General features: G+C 45.4%; 1 protein-coding gene across 2 annotated transcripts; it reads left to right on the forward strand.

The window, feature by feature from the left end:
* The first annotated feature begins 14,225 nt into the window (after window positions 1–14,225).
* On the forward strand, window positions 14,226–27,523 carry YKT6 (YKT6 v-SNARE homolog). Of its 2 annotated transcripts, none has more exons than XM_037837239.1 (7): window positions 14,226–14,482; window positions 16,846–16,928; window positions 18,866–18,966; window positions 20,232–20,336; window positions 20,637–20,702; window positions 23,758–23,859; window positions 25,110–27,523. In XM_037837239.1, exons 1-7 carry the CDS (start codon window positions 14,379–14,381, stop codon window positions 25,143–25,145), a joined length of 597 nt encoding a protein of 198 aa, XP_037693167.1. In that variant the 5' UTR covers window positions 14,226–14,378; the 3' UTR covers window positions 25,146–27,523. The 2 variants fall into 2 exon arrangements, with proteins under 2 accessions (XP_037693167.1, XP_037693168.1); XM_037837240.1 differs by having other exon boundaries at window positions 14,232–14,482; window positions 16,853–16,928.

The raw sequence follows: 27,523 nt of genomic DNA on the forward strand, positions 1-27,523 counted from the left end.
TTCCTTTCTTTTCACCTTCCAGCTTTCAGCAGCATCTCTCATTCATTATTCTTCTCTTCCTATTCTCTTTGTTTCTGTGTCTTTCTAGTGGAGGATATGTGAGAAAGAGTTAATATAAACATATGTATTTAATCTTCCATGTTTAACTGAAAGTCTCCATTCACTGCTTTCTTTAGAATCACACTGTTTGGAGTTTGCTGAATTTCTTGAAGCCACAAATTGCATTTCCCTGAAGGGTCAAACAAAAAGTCCTGGGCTTTCCTCTGATTAGATGACATACCCATGAATCAATTGCCATAGTCAGGGAATGGTCTGTGTGGAAGGACTGAGGCCTGGGGTGTGTGCCCATCTGTAAGCCACATGCTGCGCCAACAGGTTTGAGAGGATGGGTGCAGACCCCTCAGAGTGCACCAAAGTGTTCCAGCTGCTCCACTGGGCTCTCCACAGAAGAGGACAGATGGAATCATGTAAGGCAACCACCAACCTCTCCAACACAATAGACATTCTAATTTTTTAAAAAAGCTCTTGGTTTGCAGTTCCTTCTATTGTTTGTGTTTGTTTGTGAGCCTGGATATTCTGAGTACACATCTCATGTCCCCACCTGCCCTAGTTTCCTACTTTCTGCTCTTGTGGTTTATGGGGACAAGGCTGATGTAGGTCTGGGACCACGTGAGCCCATGGAGGCAGGTCTGCCCTCTTGTGGCATGTGCAGCGGGGTGGAGAAGATTTGTTCCCTATCACTCCTTGGCCTCCCTCCTGCCTCAATGACTGAATTTGTCTGGCCTCTCTCCATCCAGTCCTTGCTGCCCCTGCTGCCTGCTGCATTCTTTTTGCTTGGTAGGGCTTTCTCCCATGTGTTCTGGTTTGCTAATGCTGCCCATTATACAAAACACCAGAAATGGATTGGCTTTTATAAAAGGGGGTTTATTTGGTCACACAGTTACAGTCTTAAGGCCATGAAGTGTCCAGGGTAAGGCATCAACAATAGGAATGGCCAATGGTGTCTGGAAAACCTCTGTTAGCTGGGAAGGCACATGGCTGGTGTCTGCTCTGGAGTTCTGGTTTCAAAATGTTCCTCTCCAGGCTTCAGCTTCTCTCCAAAATGTCACTCTCAGTTGCTCTTGGGGCGTTTGTCGTTTCTTAGCTTCTCTGGAGCAAAAGTCTGCTTTCAAACACATCTCCAAAATGTCTCTGTAAACTGCAGTTCCTCTCTCAGCTCCTGTGCATTCTTCAAAGTGTCCCTCTTGGCTGTAGCAAGCTTGCTCCTTCTGTCTGAGCTTATATAGTGCTCCAGTAAACTCATCAAGGCCCATGCTGAATGGGCAATGCCACACCTCCATGGAAATTATCCAATGAAAGATCTCACCCACAGTTGAGTGATCAGATCTCCATGGAAACATCCAATCAAAAGTCTCCAACCCAATCAACACCAATACGTTTCCTACCCACACAAGACTGCATCAAAGATAATGGTATTTTGGGGAACATAATACATCCAAACCAGCACACCATGTATCTGTTCCATGTTCTGGCCTCAGTTCAAGCCACCAACTTAACCATGTCCCAGTTCCAGATTCCCAGTCCAATGTGGGCCACACATGCACCCTCAGCCCCTCAGCTGGGGAGGGGTGACCTGGTAATGCAAATATGGCTCCTGGGAAGTCCCTGCAGGAGGACGCAGAAAGGAAGAGGGCCTATCTCACTGTTTCTAAAAGTTCTCAGCTGGCTTGCCTGTGTCCCACCTTCTTTAGATGTCATCTCTTTCTACCCACTGCCACCAAGTGAGCCCTTGTCCTCATCCCTCTCTTGCTCTGAAGTCTCCTGTTCCTTCCTGGCCTGCAGTGGAGCTCACAAACCTTTAGCTGCTGGAGCCACAAATGTCTTCCCTGTGGCCTGGAAGACCCAGTGGGGGTCCAGGACACCTGGGCAAGGGGACGTGCAGTAAGCAGTGTCTCTGGAAACTGTGGATGTGCTGATGGGTCCAATTGATGGTATCAAGTCTGAACTCCTTAAGCTTGGTGAACACATCAGTGGTGCCTTGTGGCATCCCTTTCCTGGGTAAGCTGCAAACACTGATGCTATGTTGAGAGTGGAAGCAGCCCTGCTGCCTGGCCGTGGTTGTTAAAAAAGCGGGAGTGGGGCAGAAGGCCACCCTGTGGCTGGGGCTTCCCATCTGGGCAGGATCTCACAGGGATATGCCCTGGATCAGCCTCTTTCCAGTTTCCCAAGGGTTCTAACGTACAAACAGAGACAGGATTTACGTGAGCTGAACAAGGACATGAAGGTGAGTGGTGCTTGCCTTGCCCAATGGACCACCTGTGACCACAGTGGGATTCCAGTTCTGGCTGCAGAGAAGCTTTTCTTCCAGGGCCGAGCACATGAGGGGGGGCCTGGGCTCCAGAGAGCTGCGCCACCCCCACTACTGTGGGTCCTTGTGCTCGTATGCAAGCACCCTGCCCTGCAATTTTTTTCTCTATATAGTTTCAGTCTTGGAACAGTTGCAAGAACAGTGAAAAGAATTCCTGGATACCCTTCATTCTGATTCTCCAAGTTTGCTTTACCATTTTTGCTTTATCCTTCTATCTCTATCTAAATCTCTATCTAAATCTAAATCTATATCTACATCATCATCTATATCTATCCCAATCTATCTCTATCTACCCATCTGAACCCTGTAAATGTAAGTTGTAGACTCAACATCCTTTGTCTCTAAACACTTGTGTGTATTTCCTAAAAACAGATTTCTAGTATATAACCACAGTACAAGGATAGGAATCAGGAAATTTAAACTGACACAATATCATTATCTTATCTATAGACCTTATTGAGATTTCAGCCAGTAAAACCTTTATAGAAAAAGAAAATCCAAGATCATTTGTTGCATTCGTCACATCTATTTCCTCTTCTTTAATCTGAAACACTTCCTGAGTCTCTTTATATTTCATGGCATTGACATTTTTTTTAATTTAATAAATTTTATTTTGAAATAAATTCAATCTTACAGGAACAGTTGCAAAAACAGTACAAACCCCATACATATAACTCCATCATACCCCGACCCCCCTCCCCCGATACTCCGATCGACCACATTGAACATCCTGTCACACCACTGTCTCTTTCTTTCCCTCTGTCTCTCCCTCCCTCCCTCCCTAACACCCATCATCTATTGCTCTGTCCTCTGAACATAGGAGAGCAAGCTGCACATATCTTCGAACAAACAATATAATTCACATATACCTTTCCCATGGACAAGAACATTCTTTTATGCAATCTCATTAAGTGCAGCTAAGAAGTTGAAGATATTCAACATTGATATAAAGCTTACATTCTATATTTTCTTTTTTTTTCTTGTGTCCCATCTGTGTACCTTTGAGCCTCCTCTCCTCCATCCTCAGATCCCATCCAGGTTCATCCTTGGCATTTAATTGTCATCTATTTAGACTTTTTTTTCTTTTTTCAATTGTGGAAACATATATATAGCCTAAATCTTCCCATTCCACCCCCTTCCTAGTATTCCATTAGTGGAATTAATCACATTTAGAATGTTGCAATGCTATCACCTTCCCACCATCCATTTCCAGAAGTTTCCCTTCACCCCAAACAGAAACCCTACTCTCATTTCTTAACTCCCCATTGCCCCTTGCCCCACTTCTTGGAACCCCTACTCTACTTTTCATCTCTATGGTCATATTCTCTGATACTTTCTTTGTGTTTACCATGGGGCTTAAATTTAACCTCTTAAATCTATAACAATCTTGTTTTTCTTTGATATCAACTTAACTTCAGCATGACACATAAACTATGTTCCTATACTCCATCATTCCCCCATCTTTATGTAGTTCTTGTCAAAAATTACATATTTTACATTGAGTCCAAAACCACTGATTTATCATTACAGTTTATGTATTTTAGATCCTGTAGGAAGTAAACAGTGGAGTTATAAGTCAAAAATACAGTAGTATTGGTATTTATATTTACCATGTGATCTTTACTGGAAATCTTTATTTCTTCATGTGGTTTCAGTCAATTGTTTAGTGTCCCTTCCTTTCAGCCTGCTCAACTCCCTTTAGCATTACTTATAGGACTGATTACTGGTGATAAAGTTCCTCAGCTTTTGATTATCCATGAGTGTTTTCATCTCCCCCTCATTTTCATCCTCCAGGTGTTTGTGAATTCTCTGTCTCTGATGGTTATTGACTTCTATTTGTATTCCATTGTGGTCAGAGAATGTGCTTTGAACAAATTCATTTTTTTGTTTTTTATTTTATTGAGGCTTGTTTTTATGTCCCAGCATATGGTCCATTCTGGAGAAAGATCTGTGATCACTAGAGAAGGATGTGTGTCCTAGTGACCTGGGATGTAATATTCTATACATGTCTGTTAAAATTCTCTATATCTCTCTCTCCTTTCTTTGTTTCTCTGTTGGTAGGGCTCTCTTTAGTATCTGAAGTAGGGCAGGTCTTTTATTAGCAAAATCTCTCAGCATTTGTTTGTCTGTGAAAAATTTAAGCTCTCCCTCAAATTTGAAGGAGAGTTTTGCTGGATAAAGTATTCTTGGTTGGAAATTTTTCTCTCTCAGAATTTTAAATATGTCATGCCACTGCCTTCTCGCCTCCATGGTGGCTGCTGAGTAGTCACTACTTAGTCTTATGTTATTTCCTTTGCATGTGGTGAATTGCTTTTCTCTTGCTGCTTTCAGAACTTGCTCCTTCTCTTCAGTATTTGACAGTCTGATCAGACTATGTCTTGGAGTGGGTTTAGTTGGATTTATTCTATTTGGAGTTCGCTGGGCATTTATGGTTTGTGTATTTATATTGTGTAGAAGGTTTGGGAATTTTTCACCAACAGTTTCTTTGAATAATCTTTCTAGACCTTTACCCTTCTCTTCCCCTTCTGGGACACCAATGAGTCTTAAATTTGGAAATTTTATCTATCATATCCCTGAGATCCATTTCAATTTTTTCAAATTTTTCCCCATTCTTTCTTTTGTTCTTTCATTTTCTGTTCTGTGGTCCTCAAGGAGGCTGAGTTGTTCAACTTCCTCTAATCTTGTATTCTGGGTGTCCAGAGTCTTTTTAATTTGGCCAACAGTTTCTTTAATTTCCATAAGATCTTTTTTTTCTATTTACTCTTGCAATATCTTCTTTATGGTCTTCTAGGGTCTTCTTTATGTCTTTTATATCCTGTGCCATGCTCTTCTTCATGTCCTTTATATCCTGTGCCATGCTCTCATTGACTGTCTGTAGTTCTTTGACTAATTGTGCCAAGTACTGTGTGTCCTCTGATCTTTTGATTTGGGTGTTTGGGTTCTCCATATCATCTAGTTCTATCATATGCTTTAAGATTTTCTGTTGTTTTTGGCCTCTTGGCATTTGCTTTACTTGACCTTTAATTTGTCAGAATTGCAGCTTGGTGGCGTACATTTTCTCTAACTAACCAGAAGATGGCATCCATAATTCACCTATTCCCCTCAAGTCAGTTCTCCCCAACTCTGTCTTTGTGGTGTGTGGGGATCTGATTCTTGTGGGGTCCAATTGGTGCACTTAATTTGGGTGTGTTGTTGGTGCTGTCCGCCCTCAATGAGGGGCATGTGTCTGAGTTGTTAGGGAGGAAGGGCAGCTTTAATAATCAAACCTCCCAGGTGTTCCTGGAGATTTAAGGCTGATCTCTGCCACTGACACAAAAGTCCTTGGTATTGGCATAGGTTCCCTGGGATTTCCGAGTGGTTCCCCCTTCCCTGCTGTGCTCTTCCAGGACCTCTGCTGATGGAGTGAGGGCCGTGCCATGTCACAAGTGCATGCCGGCCTCCAGGGAGGCCCTGGGATGCCAGACTGTGCAGGGGTGTTCCCAGCTTGCTACAAAGATGGTTGAATGGGACCTGTTAATGTCCCCCTTTCCACACAGCTCCACCCTCCCAGCTCCAGGACAATCAGCCGTGGGTGTATCAAAGGCCACAGTCCACAGCGGATATTGTGGCATGTGCACAGTGCTGCGGGAAAGACTCCCTGTCACACTGGGTTTCTTGGCATGGCTCTGTGCTGTGGGTTCAGCCCCTGGCAGGAGTGCCCCCACCCACCAGGGAGATGGCTGCAAGTCATGTGTTTTTTTCTCCTTTTGGCTCCCCTTTGCTCCCTTGGGCCCAAGACAATCAGCAGTGGGTGTGGGAAGGGGTATCCTCCATGCCAGACACCAAGGGGTTAGCCCAGCCCGCTCCCAGCGTATCTGCAGCTGCTCCCGGGCTTTTTTTTTTCTTTTAAAGAACTAGTCCGTCTCCAAATGCCAATCCACCATTTCCCCACACCACAGCGTGGCTGACGGACTTTCAGCTGACTCACTCACTCGTTTCAGAATGCAGACTCCTGGTTTCCCCAAGTGCACGGTCCCTGTAGATTTAGCAGACCTTGTCTGGCTGGTGCTACTGTGGAAGTGGTGTTCTGGGTCACTTTCTGGTTTTTACCTAGTATTTTTCATGGAGGTGTTTTTTTGCCCTGTCTCACCTAGCCTTAGGTTCTGGACATTGACATTTTGAAGAGTACAGGCCACTTATACTGTCAAATGCCCCTCAAGTTGGATTTGGCTGATGTTTTCTTATGATTAGATTGAAGTTCTGCATTTCTGGCAATAACACCACAAAAGTGATGTATTCTCTGCACATCCTATTAGGAATAAATGATATCAATGCCTTATTACTGGTGAACTTTGATCCCTTGGTTAAGACGATGTCTACCAGGCTTCACCATTGTCAAGTTACCATTTTCCCTCTTGTGACGAACAGGTATTTTGTGAGGCAATACCTTGAGATTATGTAAATACCCTCCTCAAATTTTATCTACTGGTGTTAGCATTCATTGATGAAAATTTCTTCTCCTCTGCAGTCTTTTCTTAAATTTATTTTTTAAAATGTGATGAAATCTATGTAACATAAAATTTGTCATTTTAACCATTTTTAAGCGCACAATTCAGTGGCAATAATTACTTTTACAATGTTATGCGACCATCAGCACATTCCATTACTAAAACTTTTTCATTGCCCAAAACAGAAACTTGTTACTCTTTTAGTAATAGTTTCCCATCCCCCCACATCCACCCCCAGACTCTGGTAACTGCTAATGTTCTTTCTGTCTCTGAATTTGCTTGTTCTAGATATTTTATATAAGCGGAATCATATTCTGTATTTCCTTTGTGTCTGGCTTATTTCATTTAGCATGATGTTTTCAAGATTGACCTATTTTGTGGCATGTATCAGAACTTCATTTTAGTATTCCATTGACCATAAATGGGTTGCTTTATTTCTGAACTGTCAATTTTATTCCATTTCTCTATCATCCTTATGCCAGTATCCCAGTTTTATGTAGTTTTCATTGTTGTAAGTTTTGAAATCAACTTTGGTCTTTCCCCTGCAATCTTTTTTTTTTATATATATATAATAAATTTTATTTTGAAATAAGTTCAATCTTATAGGAACAGTTGTAAAAACAGTACAAACCCCATACATATAACTCCATCATACCCTGACCCCCCTCCCCCGATACCCCGATCCATCACCTTTAACATCCTATCACACCACTGTCTCTTTCTTCCCCTCCCTCTTCCCCTCCCTCCCTCCCTAACACCCATCATCTATTGCTCTGTCCTCTGAACGTAGGAGAGAAAGCTGCACATATCTTTGAACAAACAATATAATTCACATACACCTTTCCCATGAATAAGAACATTACTTTATGCAATCTCATTAAACGCAGCTAAGAAGTTCAAGAAATTCAACATTGATATAAAGCTTACATTCTATATTTCCTTTTTTTTTTCTTGTGTCCCATCTGTGTCCCTTTGAGCCTCCTCTCCTCTAACCTCAGATCCCATCCAGGATCATCTTTGGCATTTAATTGTCATCTATTTAGACTGTCTTTTTATTTTTTTTTTTCAATTGTGGAAAGATATATATAGCCTAAATCTTCCTATTACACCCCTCCCTAGCATTCCATTAGTGGGATTAATCACATTTAGAATGTTGCAATGCTATCACCTTCCCACCATCCATTTCTAGAAGTTTCCCTTCACCCCAAACCAAAACCCCTACTCTCATTTCTTAACTCCCCATTGCCCCTTGCCCCACTTCTTGGAACCCCTACTCTACTTTTCATCTCTTTGATCATATTCTCTGATACTTTCTTTGTGTTTACCATGGGGCTTAAATTTAACATCTTAAATCTTTAACAATCTTGTCTTTCTTTGATACCAACTTAACTTCAATAGGACACATAAACTGTGTTCCTATATTCCTCCATTCCCCCACCTTTATGTAGTTCTTGTCAAGAATTACATATTTTACATTGAGTCCAAAACCACCAATTTATCATTACAGTTTATGTATTTTAGATCCTGTAGGAAGTAAATAGTGGAGTTATAAATCAACAATACAGTAGTATTGGTCTTTATATTTACCATGTGATCTTTACTGGAAATCTTTATTTCATCATGTGGTTTCAGTCAATTGTTTAGTGTCCCTTACTTTCAGCCTGCTTAGGACTGATCTACTGTTGATAAAGTTCCTCAGCTTTTGATTATCCGGGAATGTTTTCATCTCCCCCTCATTTTTATCCTCCAGGTATTTGTGAATTCTCCAAGTCTCTGATGTTTATTGACTTCTATTTGTATTCCATTGTGGTCAGAGAATGTGCTTTGAACAAATTCATTTTTTTTTTAATTTTATTGAGGCTTGTTTTTATGTCCCCGCATATAGTCCATTCTGGAGAAAGATCCGTGATCACTAGCGAAGAACATGTGTCCCAGTGAACTGGGATGTAATATTCTAAATATGTCTGTTAAAATTCTCTATATCTCTCTCATCTCTTTGTTTCTCTGTCAGTAGGTCTCCCTTTAATATCTGAAGTAGGGCAGGTCTTTTATTAGCAAAATCTGTCAACATTTGTGAAAAATTTAAGCTTTCCCTCAAATTTGAAGGAGAGTTTTGCTGGATAAAGTATTCCTGGTTGGAAATTTTTCTCTCTCAGAATTTTAAATATGTCATGCCACTGCCTTCTCACCTCCATGGTGGCCGCTGAGTAGTCACTACTTAGTCTTATGTTGTTTCCTTTGTATGTGGTGAATTGCTTTTCTCTTGCTGCTTTCAGAACTTGCTCCTTCTCTTCAGTATTTGACAGTGTGATCAGAATATGTCTTGGAGTGGGTTTATTTGGATTTATTCTATTTGGAGTTCACTGGGCATTACGCTTTGTGTATTTATATTGTGCAGAAGGTTTGGGAAGTTTTCCCCAACAATTTCTTTGAATACTCTTTCTAGACCTTTACCCTTCTCTTCCCCTTCTGGGACACCAATGAGTCTTAAATTTGGACGTTTTATTTTATCTATCATATCCCTGAGATCCATTTCAATTTTTTCAAATTTTTCCCCATTCTTTCTTTTGTTCTTTCATTTTCTGTTCTGTGCTCCTCAAGGAGGCTGAGTTGTTGTTCAACTTCCTCTAATCTTGTATTATGAGTATCCAGAGTCTTTTTAATTTGGCCTAGTTTCTTTAATTTCCATAAGATCTTCTATTTTTTTTATTTATTCTTTATGTCTTTTATATTCTGTGCCATGCTCTTCTTCAAGTCTTTTATATCCCGTGCCATGCTCTTATTGCCTGTCTATAGTTCTTTGATTAATTCTGCCAGGAACTGTGCATCTTCGGATCTTTTGATTTGAGTGTTTGGGTTTGGGTTCTCCATGTCATCTGGTTTTATCATATGCTTTAAGATTTTCTGTTGTTTTTGGCCTCTTGGCATTTGCTTTACTTGATCTTTAATTTGTTAGAATTGCAGGTTGGTGACATACACTTTCTCTAACTAACCAGCAGATGGCGTCCGTGAGTCACTTATTCCCCTCAAGTCAGTTCTCCCCAACTTTGTGGTATGCGGGGATCTGATTCTTTTGGGGTCCGATTGGTGCACTTAATTTGGGTGTGTTGTCAGTGCTGTCTGCCCTCAATGAGGGGCGTGTGCCTGAGCGGTTAGGGAGGAAGGGCAGGTTTAACAATCAAACCTCCCAGGTGTTCCTGGAGATATAAGGCTGTTCTCTGCCACTGATTCAAAAGTCCTTGGTATTGGCGTAGGTTCCCTGGGATTTTCGAGTGGTTTCCCCCTCCTTGCTGTGCTTTTCCAGGACCTCTGCTGAGGGAGGGGAGAGCCGTGCCACGTCACAAGTGAGCGCCAGCCTCCAGGGAAGCCCTGGGCCACAGGGCTGTGTAGGGGCGTTCCCAGCCCGCTTCAAAGATGGTTGAATGGGATGTGTTAACTTCCCCCTTTCCGCACAGCTCCGCTCTCCCAGCTCCGGGACAATCAGCCATGGGTGTATTCAAGGTCACTGCCCAAGGCCGATATTGTGTCGTGTGAGTGGTGCTGCGGGAAACTCACTGTCAGGCTGGCTGTCTTGGCTCGGCTCTGTGCTGTGTGTTCGGCCCTGGGCAGGAGTAGCCCCGCCCGCTGCAAGTTGTGCATCTCCCCTTAGCTCCCCTGGACCCGAGACAATCAGCAGTGGGTGTGGGAAGGGGTATCTTCCACCCCAGACATGGAGGCGTTAGTCCAGACTGCTCCCATCTTATCTGCTGCTGTTCCCAGGCTTCTTTAAAAAAAAAAAAAAAAAAAACACCAACCCACCGTTTCGTCACACCGCAGCGTGGCTGAGGGATTCAGCCGACTCACTCGCTCGTTTCAGAATGCAGACTCCTGATTTCACCAAATGCATGTTCTCTGTGGCTTTAGCAGAACTTCTCTGGCTGGTGCTACTCTGGAAGTGGCGTTCTGGGTCCTTTCTGGTTTTTTATCTAGTGTTTTCCATGGAGGTGTTTTTCTCTCTGTCTCACCTAGTCGCCATCTTAGGTTCCTCCTCCCCTGCAATCTTAAAGAACACACAAGGCCTTTCTCTCTCTGGTCCATTTATCAATTAGTCCACTTATATGGAAAGCTACCATACTCCAATCAATCCATTACCTCCCAGCTGCCCAAGCATGTTTCACACCCTTTTCCACTCCTACCAGGAAATGCCTTTTCCCTGGCTCTTTGCTTATGTGAATTCTACCTACTTTCAAACCTCACCTTCACCCAGTCTGCAGGACACTTCCTACCACCATCAGTAATAATAACAATACAAATAATCATAATTTTACTTATTAAATATCCAGTATGACTAGAGCTTAGAATATAGTATCTTCTTATTCTGAAAACATGCCTATGGAAAGGGTATTTTTCCAGTTTTACAGATGAAAAACAATAGGGAGTTTAAATGGTTTCTTCCCTTTGGTTGTTTTGTGGTTTCTGGCAGTGTTGGGACAGAATCCAAGTAGGAGTCATCGATGGAAGATGGATCGTGCTTGCTTTTCAGTAAGATGGATGAGTTTGAGGAGTTTCCCTAGGCAACCCTATAGACTGAGCAGAGACTTCATGGTGCAATTGAGGGGAAGCCAGCCAAGAAGACTGAGCACGATCAGAGAGGGAAGGGAAGAGTTGTCAGGACTGGAGCTGGGCTGTCAGAGATAGTGCAGTTGGTTAAGGGCTTCAGTGTTGACATCTGCACCTAACTCAGTCTCTTCCTAATCATTTTCTGAACCTGAATCTCATTCTCCACGTCTATAAACTGGAAACAGTAATATCTGCCTCACTGTTTTTGTGAGGATTAGATGAGGTAGCACTTAGCAAGTTCTCGGTGTAATGGAAACATCAGGAAAGCTACACTGTGTGTGGCATGAATGTACTAGTTAGGGTTCTCTAGGGAAACAAAACCAACAGGAAATATTGGTAAATATGAGATTTTATAAAAGGGTCTCACACAATTGTGGGGATGCATGAGTCCAAATTCTGTAGGGCAGGCAATAAACTGGCAACTCCGATGAAGGTGTTCGATGGACTACTCAGGAAACGCTTTGCTGGCTAGCCAAAGAAGCAAAGGTCCTCTCTCTTTCTTAAAAGTCTTCAACTGATTGGATTAAATCCAGCTGATTGCATTCTCTCATTGCTGAAGACACACCATTCGTTGATGTAATCAGTCACAGGTGCTGTCAATTGACTGACGATTTAATAAACCAGCCTTCTGGTTTATTAACCAGCCACAAATGTCCTTGCAGTAACAGTTAGGCCAGTGCTTGCCTGACCAGGCACCTGGACACCATCACCTGGCCAAGTTGACACAGGAACCTAACCATCACAGCGAACATATTTCAATCTATCCCAACCAAGCACTGTCCTCTCTGTCCTTTTGTACAACTTCCAGTGGCAAAGGAAAAGGGGCTCCAACAATTTTCTTCAGAAACAGCTTTCACCTGATCCCAAAAGGGCAACTGTGTCAGCACAGCCTGCTGAGGCTGGATGTCTGGCCCCCAGCCCCCCTGCCTGTTAGCATGTGCCCACTCACATCTGTTTGTGGCTGTATCTGGCAGTAGCCAATGGCTGGTCCTCATGTTTAGCACTGTCTTAGTTTGTCAGGGCCACTGTGACAAATATCTATACACTGGTTGGCTTAAACAACAGGAATTTATTGTCCCACAGTTTTGGAGGCTAGACATCCAAACAAGGTTATCTGCAGGCCATACTTTCTCCTGGAGTCTGAAGCATTCTTGTGCTGGCTCACTGGCAATCCTTGGGGTTCCTTGGCTTGTAGAAGATTGCCTCAGTTACACAGCAATCTCTCTCCCTTCTCCGGCTTCTCCTTCTGTGTCCAATTTCCTTTACTTATAAGGGCTTCAGCCATGCTGAATTAAGGCCTACCCACATTCAGTCTGGTCACACCTTATTGTCATCTTCAAAGGTCCTAGTTACCGATGGGTTCACATCCACACCCTGACTCAGCTTAACTAATAACACATTCAAAGAAACTATTTACAATTGAGTTCAGACCCATAGAACCAGAAGTTAGGACTTGATGTCTTTTGTGAGGTACGTGATGCAATCTACAAGTACAAAAACAGAAAAGCCTTTTCCACCCTCTGCACTTGGAGATGCCCAGGGAAGGGGGTTGGTGAGGGAGGTGCTAGGTGAAAGGGCAAGTGGTGGGAAACTTCCTCCAGCCACAGGAGCATATGGAGCAGTTATTCTCTAAAACATTGCTCCCCAGGGGACACATGGAAACATTTTTGGCTGTCACAACTGAGGGGTAAAGAGCTACTGACTGAATGTGTTCAGGGCCTGAAATGCTGCCTACAATGCACTGGACAGCCCCCACAATGAAGAATTATCTGGCCCCAAATATCAATAGTGCTGAGGTTGGAAACCCCAATTTAGAGTAATTAGTGACACTGCTGACCTTTCAAATATATGACTTATTTCTCAACACTTCGGATCTGACCACCTGATTACCTCTGGCATGAGATCCTGTAACCTCTATTGCCAAGCTTCCAAAGACCATTCTTTTACAAATGTGTGTCTTATAAGTTCCTTTTTGCCTACATGTCACTCAATAAACAAAAAAATGGGCCAAATATGGTACTCTCAGGGAACTAAGCCTCATTCATCCACACTCACGGACAAAGTATTATTTCAACATCTCAAGCAAAATGAGGATATTTCCCAAGTCAGTGTGCACCAAACTGCTCCTTGCTTTGTGGAACTGAATTCCTGTCCATTTTTGAGCGAGGAGGCTTATTCCTCTGTGAGGTCGCTGGATGGCCCTTAAATCATGGCCTCTTAGGCCCTCGCGTTTCTCAGAGGGTAGCTGCCCCACCCCTTTGCAGGTCGCGCTGAGGAGCCGGGTCTGCTCCTGGGGTGGCCCGGGATTTGCTTCCGTACAGGGCAGGAGGAAGGCAGCTGAAGGGTACGTGAGGAGCACAGTTACGAAAATGAGAGGCGTGGCGTCACGTCGCTGAAGGATTCCCTAGAAAGACAGACCCCTGCCCTTCATTCCAAAGGAGGCGTGATTTACAAAGAACTTTCCAGCCCTGGGGGTTGTCGCTCCGGGATCCCATTCTGCTCCATAAAACGGTACAATCTTAGGTCTTTTCTTAAATGAGACGAGAGCCCGGAGACCGGAACAGCTGGCAAGGATCTCCGTCCCCCACCCGCCGCGCGGAGACCAACTGTGTCTGCGGCAAAGGGCAGAGCCACGTTGGCAGCCTCCGCGAGCTCCGCCCCGCGCCTGCGCGTTTCCAGCCTCTCCTTTCTGCATCCGGGGCATGGGGAAAAAAAAAAAAAAAAAATCCTTCGTTGAACTTCGGGCGGCGGCACAGAACCGGAAGCGGAAGTAGGCCCCGACCTAGGAGTGGGGAGCCGGCGTCGGACCCGTCAGCAGCCGACGCTTGGGGAGGCCGTGTGGCCGTGTTCCTGAGGAGCGGCGGCTCGGCTGCTCGTTGCCAGCCGGTACCGCGGGCGGGCGGGCGGCCTGGGGCTCCGGCGCCATGAAGCTGTACTGCCTCAGCGTCCTTTACAAAGGAGAGCCCAAGGCTGTTCTGCTCAAAGCTGCGTACGACGTGTCCTCCTTCAGCTACTTCCAGAGGTCCAGGTGAGCGGAGCCGGGCGGGGCGGCCCGGGCTCAGAGGCCGGGCCGCGGAGGGGAGTCCCGGGGTCGTGGGCGGGCTGGCGATGGGGCGGCCCCAGCGGTGGGGGGCCACGGAGGGGAAGGGTCAGAGCTGGGTGGAGGCGGAGGGAAGACCTGGGGGCGGGGACAGACAGAGGCTGGGGAGCCCGGACCGACTACGCCTCTGAGGAGTCCTCTTCCTTTTGCTTATGAAAGGCTTATGCCATTCTAGAATACCTTTCCCTATTCAGTGTTTTAAAAATTCCTGTTGTACAAAAATTACAAGGGGACTGAAAAAGTGTCTGTTCCTAAAATTAACACCCAGATGTTCTGACCTAGTAAGGCTGAGGCCCCCACATCTCTATTTTAAACTACCACCTCCCCAACCCAATGATTCTGACCCAGGTAGTTCAGGTGCCGCACCTTGAAAGCCACATTTCTATTTCGTGGGACTTCCCAACGATTTAGTGTGTGAATCAGAAGATACAGCTGTAATCTTCACTTTGTGGTTGGAATCACCGAAGCCCACAATAGATTATAGCACAACCAGCCAGTGCTCAAACCCAAATTACCTACTTTTTGTGGTTGCTATTAGTGGTACAAATGGGTGCTGAACTGAAGATTTGGAAAGACGCATTAAATCTTTAGGGCTTACAGACTTTTAAACATTGTTCCAGGGGGCAGGTGCGGGCAGGTATGTATTAGAAGTACCACAGATGTTTGGGAGTGGGTGAGTGCCACTGCACAATAGAAGTACTGCATCTTGTCAGCATCTTGTCACCTTGCTTCAAAATCTGATGGATTCTGTTTTTACTGCTTGGTGAAACTGTTCTTGATGAGAATGCTTTGCCAGTGTCTTACCCTCTGTTGTTATTTTGTTGAAACTTTTTGATCCTTTTGGGATACCATCTTCTTGACACTTCTCTTTCTTTTTTTTTTTTTTTTCCCCTGCCTCTCATTCCTGAAGATTCTTAGAGATTTCATTGTAGAACTTTAACCTTGCTGGTTTGGGAGACCCACACCAGCTTCAGGTGCCTAACATACAATTAGCATCTCTGCTAGCACCTCTTAACACAGCACATGCTCCAACTGAGCTCATTATTTTCCTTGTTAAGGCTTCTTCATTTCCAACCTTCCTGCCCCATGATTGCCGTACCTTAATCTTAAAATTTTGGGAATGGTTTCCCAGCTTTTCTGGTCCCCATGTGCAGGCTGTCACAATTACTGCAACTCTTTCTTTGTCTAATTATAGTCCTACTTTAAGCTCTGTTTCTCTCTCTAGTTTTACTGCAAATGGTTCCTTATTTGGGGTCTTCTTCGCTAGGGGATTATTTTTAATCATCTCACACTTGGGATAGTAGTATTGAGTGCTGGGTATTGTGCTAAGTGCTTTACATATGTTAACTTATTTAATTCTCACAGCAAATTCTGATTTTATAGATGAGGCACAGCGTGGTAACTTGCCCCAAGGTCACACACCTAGGATGTGTAGATCTGGGATACCAGTTTTGGCAGTCTGCTCCAAAATCGGGTTCTTCACTCTTCTGTATGGTTACTCAGGGCAATTTCAGCCAGTTACAAATCTCCTAAGGCCCTGCTGTCAACTCCAACTTAAGAACCCTGCTCAGATGGTTTCTTGCTTCCCTTTCTACCACATTGCCAGTCAGTCTCCTTTTTACCCCCTCCTTCTCTGGCTGTGATTGCTTCATTCTAGCCGGTTCTTTTTGTTGGACCCAAGACAGACCATCTCCTGCCTCTCAGCCTTCCTTGTTTCATTTCCCACTTCCTTGTCTTGACTACGCTGTATTGCTCTATCCTTCCAGAGTGCCACAGGTTGTGGATATGGCCCAGTAGACTTGAGGCCCTATTCTCTGCCAGAGCCAGCACTTCTGCACACGTGGGTGGCATTGCCAGTGTTCATCATATTGCCACAGCTATAGCTGGCTGTACATCTACTTAAGTTTCTGCCACTTGTATTTTTCCAGTGCATCTAGTTTATATTTGTCCTGCTTCTTGGAAGTTATTGGGGCCTTGAGCTGTCTCCTGTTTCTCCACTCTGCCCCAAATAGTACTCTGACCAAATGTTAAATTGACTATAGTTTGTAGAAAAATTCCCCAAAAGTCTGGAGGTGGTTTGTTTTGGTGAGCTAGGTAGCACACAGATGTGGTTTGAATGGTAGTAGTGATTCGTGTTCATTTACAGAGCTTTTCTTATTTCTTAATGTGGTTGGGAGGGAAAGGAATGAAACCAAGAGCAATGTCTCCGTAACATGTAAGCTCAGAGGTCAGTTTGCGTTGTGTTGGGGACAAGGTGACAGAAAGAAGGTAATGTGTGCTGTGTTTCCTAGTGTTCAGGAGTTCATGACCTTTACAAGTCAGCTGATTGTGGAACGTTCAGCGAAAGGCAGCAGAGCTTCCGTCAAAGAACAAGGTAAGAGGCGCAGCCAGCCTCTGAGTGGCAAGCTCACCGGACTGTCCCGACTCGAGCAGGGCGTAGCTCCCTCAGTGTGAGCCCCCTCCTCTTCTAGGTGTCCTCCCTTCCCTCCTCCTCCTCTTCTTTTTTTTATTAGAGAAATCGCAGGTTCACAGAAAAATCATGTAAGAATTCCTTGTACCCTTCCCCCATTGTTAACACCTTGCATTTGCCGGGGACATTTGTTACAATGATGAAAGAATATTATTCTAATTGAACTGTCAACTGTGTCCATGGTTTACATTAGGGTTCCTTGTTTATGTTATGCAGTCCTATGGTTTTTTTGTTTGTTTGTTTGTTTTAGTTCTTACTCTAGTAACATATACAACCTAAAATTTTCCCTTTTTAACCACATTCAGATAAATAATTAATTGCTATTAATTATATCCACAGTGTTGTGCTACCATCAGCACCATCCCGTTACCAAAATTTTTCCATCACTCCAAATAGAAACTGTACAATTTTAATCATTCCCTACCCTGACCCCTAACCCAGCCCCTGGTAACCTGCATTCTAGTTTCTGACTATGAATTTGCTTATTCTAATTATTTCATAGTGCTGAGACCGTACCATATTTTGTTCTTTTGTGTCTGGCTTATTTCACTTAACGTGATGTCTTCAGGGTTCATCCATGTTGTCATGTATCAGAACTTCATTCCTTTTTACAGCTGACTAATAATCCATCATTTGTATATATCACATTTTGTTTATCCATTTATCAGCTGCTGAACACTTGGGTTGCTTCCATCTTTCCTTCTCCTCTTCCTAATGAAGCAGAATTCTGACTACTGATGTCTGAGCTTCCTGGATAAAATTGCCCCCAGAGTTTGAACTCACTTCAGATGACTTCTCTTGGAGCAGTGAACAGCCTTCATGTTATGTTCTTCCCTTTCCCCTCCCGAGTTTCAGACCCCTCAGAAAATGATTTCCAACTAGCATTGTTGAAGGGATACTGCATTCTGTGTGCTTTCTTTAGATTTTTTTGGACCAGGGATCTAAAAACCCGATTTTTTCCCTCTTGACCATTGTTTCTTCTTCTTTTTGATTCCTGTTTCCTGGAAGAATTTTTTGGCATTTGTTTTAGAGGTGTATGTTTCACAGACACATTAGGAAAGATATAAAGCAGAAATGAAGACAATTTCACACACAGCAGTGCTTGAGCCCTGTCATGTGGAGTGACTATATTGAGAATATAAGTACCTGTTACAGGACGAGGTAGTGTCGGATCTGTATATTCCATGAGGGAACCTCATACTGTTCACATCACAGAAATGAAACGGCATCATGAACATTTAAATATCCTTTCTCAGTTCTCTCTCAAGCTATGTCTGCCTTTCCCAACTTTCCTAAAGCATTTTCTTCAGATGCTGACCCCAGCATCTCAGTTTCTGTGGAGTATGTACATTTTATCTGACCCCCATGTTTGAATCTTATTTGGGAATATAAAATCCTGGAGAATGATGATGGTAATCTCCATCCTTCTTCCCATCCCTGTTCCTTTCTCTGCCCTTCTCTCATTTAGGAGATTCAGAATCTCTCCCTCTCCTCTGTCTGTTTTCTCATTCATCATTGGAATCTGCTGGGTGAGATTCTGAAGGACAAGAAGGTTCTTACAAGTAAGCTGTAATCCTTATGTCTCTTTTACCTTGGAGATACGCTTAGCCGTGTTGTCTTTGAAGCCTTTCAAGGGAATGGAAATTAATGATGCCATGGATTGTGAATATTTTGCCATAAAAGCCATTGTACACACATTCACTTTTGATCATATGATGACTTCTGCCAGCAGCCTAAGGGCAGGAACTCAGGATTGTGAGGCTGTGACTCATTTTTTAAATGGTATAAAAAGTGGAAAGCCCTCGTGTCACCCTCCTGTGCCTGGTCTCTTGTCTGTTTAGAATATCTGTGCCACGTCTATGTCCGAAACGATGGCCTTGCAGGCGTGGTCATTGCTGATGGCGAATACCCTTCCCGAGTGGCTTTTTCCTTGCTGGAGAAGGTGAGTTCGTGGATGGCTGGATTGGACTTGGACGGGCCTAGTGGAGGCTGTTAGTGGGCAGTGGGTTCAGGGTGGGGGGAGAGGAGTACAGTGCCCGAGTCATTTGGGTGGAATCACTTCTTTGTCACCACCTCTGGGTAGTGATGAGTCATCACTGGGTACTTTGTGTCCAAAATTAGCATGGTATCAGCTTTTTCCCTGCCCTAAACCAGGAAACAATTTGACAGCCTTTTCTGAGTTCCCCCAGTACTAATTTCTGTGTCTCATACTGCTTTGTCCAGGCAGAGATCCCCAGAGCCACTTTTGACTTTTCCTTTGTCCTCTCTCCCGTCTGCCACTGAGTCAAACACCTCTTCTTTTGAAATGTGACTTAGCTGCACCTCTTCCTTGTATCATCAGAGCTACCATCCAAGCCCCCATCACCTCACACCTGGTCACCCCTTTAGCCGGCTGGTCTCCCTGTCCTGGCCTGTTTCCTGCCTCCAGCCCTCAGTATTCTGTTCTCTGCCCTTTGCTGAGTCATGGTTCAGGACCCCACACTGGTTTTCCATTGCCTCCTAAATCACACCAGCCTCCACAGCCTCCTCTCTGGTGGGCCTTTCCTGCACAGGCGGGCCCTCCCCGCTTGTGTGACTCTGCTCCAGGAGCTTCTTCAACCCCGAATGTCCTCTCTCTCTAACGCGTCTTGAGTCACACTTTCTCCATGTTGCCTCCTGTAATTACTGTAGCTCTTGTCCCTGATGTCATTCATCCCACAGGGTTTAGTACCTAAACATTCTTTGATTTCTTTGTGTGATGCTAATTATAAACTCCTTGAGGACAGACACCTTGTCTTATCTCCCAAAGCACTAGTATATTTGTAAACACTTGAAATTCAGTGATGGCTTAAATTCCAAAGGGTCTGATTTTATTTTATTTTATTTTTTGAAGAAATGTTTTGGAAAATTAGGGCCAGTGCCTTTTTTGTTAGAAATATATAGCCTAATAAACAGTGATGGAAGTCTGTAGTTTAAAATTCTAATAAATTTATAATTCATCAAGTCACTTGATCATCTCAGGCTGGGCACACTTCATTTTTAATTCCTGGAATACTTAGGGATATTTTAATGATAAAACATTTTTAGAAGGGGGCCCTTTAGCCTAGATTTCCCTCCTTGCCATTAGATACTCCTCCCTCCTTCCTGGGCTCCCAGGATTCAAGCCCTGTCACCATGAGCGCTGCGAGCACGAGGTGGGAGTGTTGGCAAGGTTCCTTTGTCTTGCAGGTACTAGATGAATTCTCCAAGCAGGTCGACAGGATAGACTGGCCGGTCGGATCCCCTGCCACAATCTGTTACACAGCCCTGGATGACTACCTTAGTAAATACCAGGTAGGACGCAAACAGACATTGCGAGGTGAAACCGTGTGACACTGAACGAGGCCCCTGTCTCGTTAGTTGTGGCTCCGGGTGACTTACAGCTTCTGAGCCTTCCATTTGAAGAAGTCAGAGAGTCTGCTTTAGGACCTCAGAACGCAAGTTTCTGGGCAAGCTTTCTGTTTCTCTCTCGTTGGAGTAAACAGGCTGTGGTTTTTAATGTGTGGAACATTTGTCCAGCTTCCTCTGTTCTGAGCTTCAATTCTGAGATCTCTTCAGTCTTGACTTTGTTCCTGTTTTTTGTCTCCTTCCTAGAACCCCCGAGAAGCTGACCCCATAACTAAAGTGCAGGCTGAACTAGACGAGACCAAAATCATTCTGGTAAGCAGGAAGGTGGCAGAGCACATTGGAAATCAGAGGGTCTGAGGGGTTTGCCACGGAGAAAACATGCACAGAGTTGAGATTTGTTTTAATGGTAATCAGAGCACTTTTTGGGAACTGGTGTGCCTTCTCTCAGCAGTCATCAAGGGCCGTCAAAGCCAGGCTCAGACAGCCCTGAGTTGGTTCCTCCTCCTGTATTCTCCCTGTCTTGGTTAACAGCACCCATTTTACCAAGTGGACCAAGCTGGACACCATTGTTGCCCTGGATTCTGGCCTCTCCGAAGCCATATGCTGTCTAGGCAGTGACCACGGTCAGGGTGCTTAACTGACCCACTTCCACTGCCTTTGTGAGGCCTGTTTCACAAGCTCAGACACCCGCTGAAACCAGGCAGGCCTCTCTCTTGAGTGTGGTGTGTGGGTAGCAGATTGGCTCACTGACGCACAACTACACTGACCAGACGGGCAGCTGCGCTTCTGAGAATATGTGTCCAGAGTTGTCAGACATGCTGGCTTAGAGGAAAAGCTGGAGCCCTGCATTTTTATCTTGAGAAGTCCTGATTTGTAACTGCTGCTTACTTTTTTTTTTTTTTTTTTTTTAATTTTGCGCTACATTTGGCATGTAGGCAGCCATCCAGTGTTTCACTTCTGGTTTAAGCCCTGGTGAGCTTTTCCTGAGCTCTGCCCACTCCTCAGCCTCTCCATCATATCCAGTTGCCATTGATCTTGTCACTCTTGTTTAAAATCCTTCACCAGTTTTGCATCAGCTCCAGGATAAAATCCAAACTACCTAAAACAGTCTTGAGTTCCAGGCCCCGTCTCCTCTAACAGCCTTTGCCCCAGGCTCTCACATGGGTGCCCCACTCAGGCCTACCAGGTACTTGCCGCTTATAGACTTATGCGTACCCTTTAAAAATGTCTCGAGATTGTGATCTTTTGTTTACACATCTCCCTGATGTGTAAGCTCCCAGAAGACCAAGGACCTCGTTTCATCATCTTTACCTTTATATCTCTGCTCTCTAATACAACATCTAGCTTAAACCATTACTCGGTAATTCTCAGGTACATAAATGAGTGAATATAAAGTCCCAAAGATGGCCTCAGAAAAATCTCACTCCCAATATAAAACTGTCTTGTCAGCACTCTGGGTAGGCTTCAGCGTACATCAGCATCTCTTGCGGTTGGGCTTCTTGGTGTAGGGTGGGGCCCAGGAATCTGTTGTTCTCCAGGTGCTTTAAACATAGATCTCTTGAACTGTGCTTTGAATCACCCAGCTTTGGAATGAAAGTAAGATGTGACAGTCTTCAGACATCTGTCTTTCTTAATTTGTCTGAAACTTTCTTACTTCCAAGGTGGTGTTTCTCCACATTTCCTAACCATAGCCCTGTCTCTCCCTGCTGCTGCATTAGAATCTGAACCTTGTGAACATCACAAGCTGGTGAATATCCACCTCACCCCCTTTTTTCCTTCTCTCCACTGTGGAGAGCAGACAGACACTATTTCACCCAGGCCCCATTCTAGCTGCAAAGGTAAGACCTGGATCCTTGGCCCCTGTTCCTCTCATCCAATCTATATCTTCATTTAGTTCACTTTTATGTTAAAACTAAATCGCTCAGCTGTAGGTGGAGGTACAGTGTGTTGTTGCAAATTCTTCATTATTTGGTGCTATTCCAAGTGAGTTTACCATTTATAACCAAGCTCTTTGCCCCACAAAGGCTCTGGCAGGGGGCAGTCTGGGGGCTAGAAGTGAACGGTCTGGCAGATTGCGACCGTGGCAGCAAGCAGGGCTCTTCTGTGGGATCCCCCCTTCCTTCACCCTTCAAAACATGCTTTGTGTTTGTGGTCACATTTCTTAAACTCGCGAGAGGTTTGTATTATTGGCACTTAGAAGAGAATTCCCCCTTTGGAGATGCTGGGACATGTTCTACCACCCGTGTGTCCAGTAGGAATTCATTTGAGTCATGTGTGTCATTTAAATTTTCTAGGCACCACATTTAAAAAAAGGGAAGGGAAAATAGTTGAAATTAATTTTAACAGTATGTTTTACCTAGCCCAATATACCTGAATATTATCATTTCAACATATGATCAGTGTGAAAAATTAGTGTGATATATTTTACATTCTTTATTTTGTACTGGTACATGTTTCCACTTAAAGCACATCTCACTGGCCGGGCCTCGTCGCAAGTGCTCAGGAGCCACCTTTGGCCTCACAGCTTCAGCATGTAGTGCCACCTCTGCTCTCTCTACCCACAGAGCCCACATACAGTGCTCATCTGTTTCGGCTTGCTAAAGCTGCCGGAATGCAGCTAACCCAGAAATGGGTTAGCATTTACAATGGTGAGTTATTAGTTTACAAATTTACAGTTCTAAGGCCATGAAAATGTCCCAGTTAAGGCATACAGGATGACACCTGGATTCTGACGACAGGCTGCTGGCATCTGGGGTTCCTCTGTCAAATCAGAAGGCACATGGCCAGTGTCTGCTGCTCCTTCACTCCGGGGTCTCATTGCTTTCAGCTTCTGGTTCCAGTGGCCTCCTCTCTGAGCTTCTGTGGGTCCTCTCTTAGCACCTCCAAGGCCTTTCTCTCCAAACTCTCTTGGTGTTTCTCTCTTATCCTCATAAAGGACTCCAGTAAAGGATTATGACCCTTTACTTAATGAGGTAGGTCACATTTCAGTTGAAGCAACCTAATCAAAAGGTCCCATCCACAACAGATCTACACCCACAAGAATGGATTAAAAGAACCTGGCATTTTCTGGGGTTCATAACAACTTCAAACCAGCACATCATCTAAGAGTGGTTGTTATAGCTTACACTTTGGAGAATTTCTTTTTGGGAAGTGCTCTCTGTCCCAGTTAGAACCCTCTTTGATTTCACAGCAATGCTGGCGATTCCCCCCCCCCCCCCCATGTCTGGGATGGTGCCTGTGTTCCTGGGCCCAGACGGAGAGACTGCCCCTCCAGGGGCATGCTTTCCAGGGACTGAGTTTCCCCCAGGGCTCCTGGCAATGTCACTTACTGAATCGAGCAAAGAGTTCTCTTTTTTCTCTTGTCTAGCACAACACCATGGAGTCTTTGTTAGAGCGAGGTGAGAAGCTAGATGACTTGGTGTCCAAATCAGAAGTGCTGGGAATACACTCCAAAGCCTTCTATAAAACGGTAAGTACCCAGCCCCTGGCTGCTACAGGGAGCCCGCTTCCATTGAACAGTAGCGTCAGGCCTGTCTCCTCTGGCACACACCGCCCAGAACAGGTGTTTCTTGGAATGTTTACTGAGGGTGGATTTGTGTTTAACTACTTGTGCAGTGAGAGTATCAGAGAGTGCCCCTGGCCCGAGGTCATTAGCGTCAGGTACAAGAAGGGTGTGAATCACGGCAGGATTGCTCAGGCACCATGTGGAGCAGATGCAAGGAAAGTCCTTACTATAGAAGGGCTCTGAACAGCCTCACCAACCACCACCTCCACTTTCCTCCCTGGTACTGGACTTGGCTGATTTCTGAAAACACACACACATCCCGGGAAGGCAGAAGTTGGTTCATGTTCTGGCTCATAGGGGCTTGCCCTCTTTTTCCTGCTCCCTGTTGAGTAGTTAGGGATTAAGTGCTTAGGATGCCAGTAATTTAGTCTCTCTGAAAGGTTCTTAAACCTCTACTTAATTTCCCTTTGACAGCATTTCATTGACAAATATGGTTCAATACTGATGGACTCTTTTTCTCTCTTAGGAAAGTACCAATGTCTTCCTCTATGGAAACACCATTGGCCCATTGTTTGCAGAGTGGTAGGGGTAGATTTACTTGGTCCATATGCCCACTTTGCTTTCCTCTGTGCGTTGGAGGGAGATGGCCAAGTGGGGTTAAGGGGATCATCTGTGATGAGGAAATGAGAGAGAAGGGGGTGACAGCGGTTCTCCAGGAGCCCAAGGGGGTCGAGGGGTGGTGTGGAGGAGTGCTGCGTGTTCTCCTGAAGTCTGTCTTCTACTAAACACACAGGCACTGGTGAGAGCCTCCAGAGAAACCACCAAATGGAAGCCAGGTAGTGTTACTGGAAGACAAGAGTGAAGCAAAATTAGGATCCTTGGCCATTTGATTGCTTGACTGCTTCTTGGCTTGTACGTGGTTTAACAGCAGGGATTTGCTCAGTTGTCAGTGGTATTAATGGGAATACCATTGACAGCTGGGAAAAAAAGAGATCCAAGACCAGTGTTGAAGACGCTGGTTCCCAGTGCCCTTGTAGGGTAAGGACCCTAGAGGTGGTTCTCTTTTTCTCCTTCCTGCATCCTTGTTCCTGTTTCTTTCTTCAGCTCAGTGGTATGGACGTGGTATCTGATACCTGGGAGTCCCCAGTGGGGCAGCTTGGAGCCATTAAGCCCCTCCCCCATCCTCTTCTCAGTTCTTCTTTGTTTCTTTCAAGGCCCGGAAACAAAACTCCTGCTGTGCAATCATGTGAGGCTGGCCAGCAGGGACCCCACATGGAGACACCCGTCACCCCATCCATCACCCCATCAAGAAACTGTAAAATGCTGTAAAGGAGAACATCACAGAGCAGGACCCAGAGTGGAGACAGATTTTCATTTTTTATTTTCAGGTTCCTGGGAGGAACTTGGGGGTGGTCAAAGGGCTCTGGGGGATAGGGGCATGTTGAAATTTGTTATGTCTAGTTGTAAATTTTTGGAAAGATAATTTGAGGCCCCAAAAGTGTATTTTGGGACCAAATGAAACCATAAACACTTACTGACTCCTGTAGATGCTGAAGGCACAAGTCTCAGTTGACCCCCTGGGAAGGGGTTGCTGGGCCCTGCCAGGGCCCCCCCTCCCCAGGAAGGTCAGAACCAGTTCTTTATTCTCAGTTATGTCTTTGGGTTTTATTTGTACCTTAATTATAATAATACTAGACAATCCCTCCTGAGAGCAGGAGGGCGTTCCCGATGACCGTGGGACCACGGGGCTGGGGAGGGGCCAAGCTTCAAGATATAAAGCCTCCCCTGGGCCATTCAGGGACTCCAGAGCAGCGTCCAGTGGAAGGGAACATCCTGTCACGATTTCCTGCGGTTGCACGGCAGTGGATGCCTACTCCAGATTCCTGTTACAGAGGCTTTGTTCTCGTTTCTGCTGAGATTGGCTTCCTGCCAAGGGCAGACCCATCCTAAGCAACTTTTCCATCAAGTACCACAAAGATGACTTCAGTAGGAGGCGCTTGAGAAGAGCCAAGATACACACTGTAGTACGTGGCAGCGGCCATCCCAGCCTGCAGGGTGGGAATTAGCCCCAGGAAAGGAACTGTTTTCAAAAGTGTTGTGGATGGTCAGCTGGAAGTTGGTTTCTTCAGGGGAAATCCAAACACAAGTGCACTTTGAGCTGCCTGGTGTGGCATCTGCCTTGAGTTGTAATTTGATTTTACTTTGAACATCTGGATCAAAGCAGCGTATCCTGTCATCTCTCAAAGCTGATTTTTATTTGCACTGAAAGTTCTTCAGCCCCTCTGGTGACATGACTGTCTTGGCAACCGCCTGGGGCCTGTGCATCCTAACAAGTGAGAGGGTCTCTCCCTGCTTTCCCTGGACAGTTCAGCCTGGGCTTGGGGAAGGTGTCAGGTGGCCTCTGAGCTATGGCCGGCACTGGCCTGTCAAGGGGTTGGGTATGGGCCCTTCCTGGTGGCAGGGCCGCCTGGCTTGCAGAGTGGAGGCTTGCAGAGCCTCCCTGGGCTGGGAAACCCTTTTAGCCATGATCTGAGCCCTCCCAGCCCCAGCCAACCCAGCAGGCGGCCAGCGCCTACGCTGAGGCCCAGTACAATAAATGGGCACAAAGCAACCAGTGAGGTGGGCCCAGGAGGCTCCGTGGGGCCCTTAGCCTGTCCAAGCCCATAAGCTCCTCAGCCCCGGCCCCATGTTCCAACCTGCCTATTTAGACCCTGACATGCTTTCTGAGGACGTGTGCTCAGGATGCACCCTTGGGATCCTTTCCCCACTGGAACTGGCCGAAGTTCAAACCAGTTGCTCTCATACTTGTGAGCCCTTTCCTTGAGGCTTGCCTCACTTGTCCCGCTGGTTCCTACCCTACCCCAGGAGGTCCTACATGCCCCACAGGAAGTGCCTGGCAGCCCTGAACTCACCCCTGTGGGCCAGGGTCTGTCAGCAGGATAGAATCAGAGACATGGGCTGAGGGCCTTTGTGTTCTCATTCGGCTTGCCACTGTCCTGGCCAGAGGGCTTCGGTCTCTGCCTAAAAGCAGCCCACCCATGTGGTTCCCTACTGCCACGAGCCACCCTCAATCAGGGTGAGAGGGTTGCCGTCTGCCCCTCCTCACAGCATCTGCATGCGAGTCCCTGGGAGGTGACATGAGCCCTGTTTACTGTTGGTCCTAGTGCCTGAAAAGGGGTGTTGGCCTTGTGGTGGGCCCCGGGTGGGTTCTTTGCATCTAACTTTTGTCTGGGCCTGGATCAAAAGGAAGAGACAAACATTGGGCCTCTTTCCTTCCCCCACTGTGGAGGACATTGGGGGGGTTGTGAATTTGGGGGAAGAGGGAGTGAGGTCTTCACCCACATCTCCTTCCCTTCCATGAGGAGGTTGGCATGGGGGTCAGCCCCCTTGACCATGCAGACAAACCAGCAGGGCAGCCCGGGGGGAGGGGTAGGCTTGGTCCTGGCGAAGAGGGCTGAGGCTGGGGCCAGCCTGGGTGACAGAGGCCTGGTCTCCGTAGTTGCTGTTGCCTCTTGTGTGCTGATGTTAAATCACTTGGCAAAGCATGTGTTTTAATAATTGCTGCCTAGCTTTTCTCTGTGTTCTGTTTGAGAGGTTTCTGTCTGGATAAAGTTGTCTTTTGAAATTC

Source organism: Choloepus didactylus, chromosome 5, assembly GCF_015220235.1.
Source record: "Choloepus didactylus isolate mChoDid1 chromosome 5, mChoDid1.pri, whole genome shotgun sequence".
In the NCBI taxonomy this organism is placed as follows: domain Eukaryota; kingdom Metazoa; phylum Chordata; class Mammalia; order Pilosa; family Megalonychidae; genus Choloepus; species Choloepus didactylus.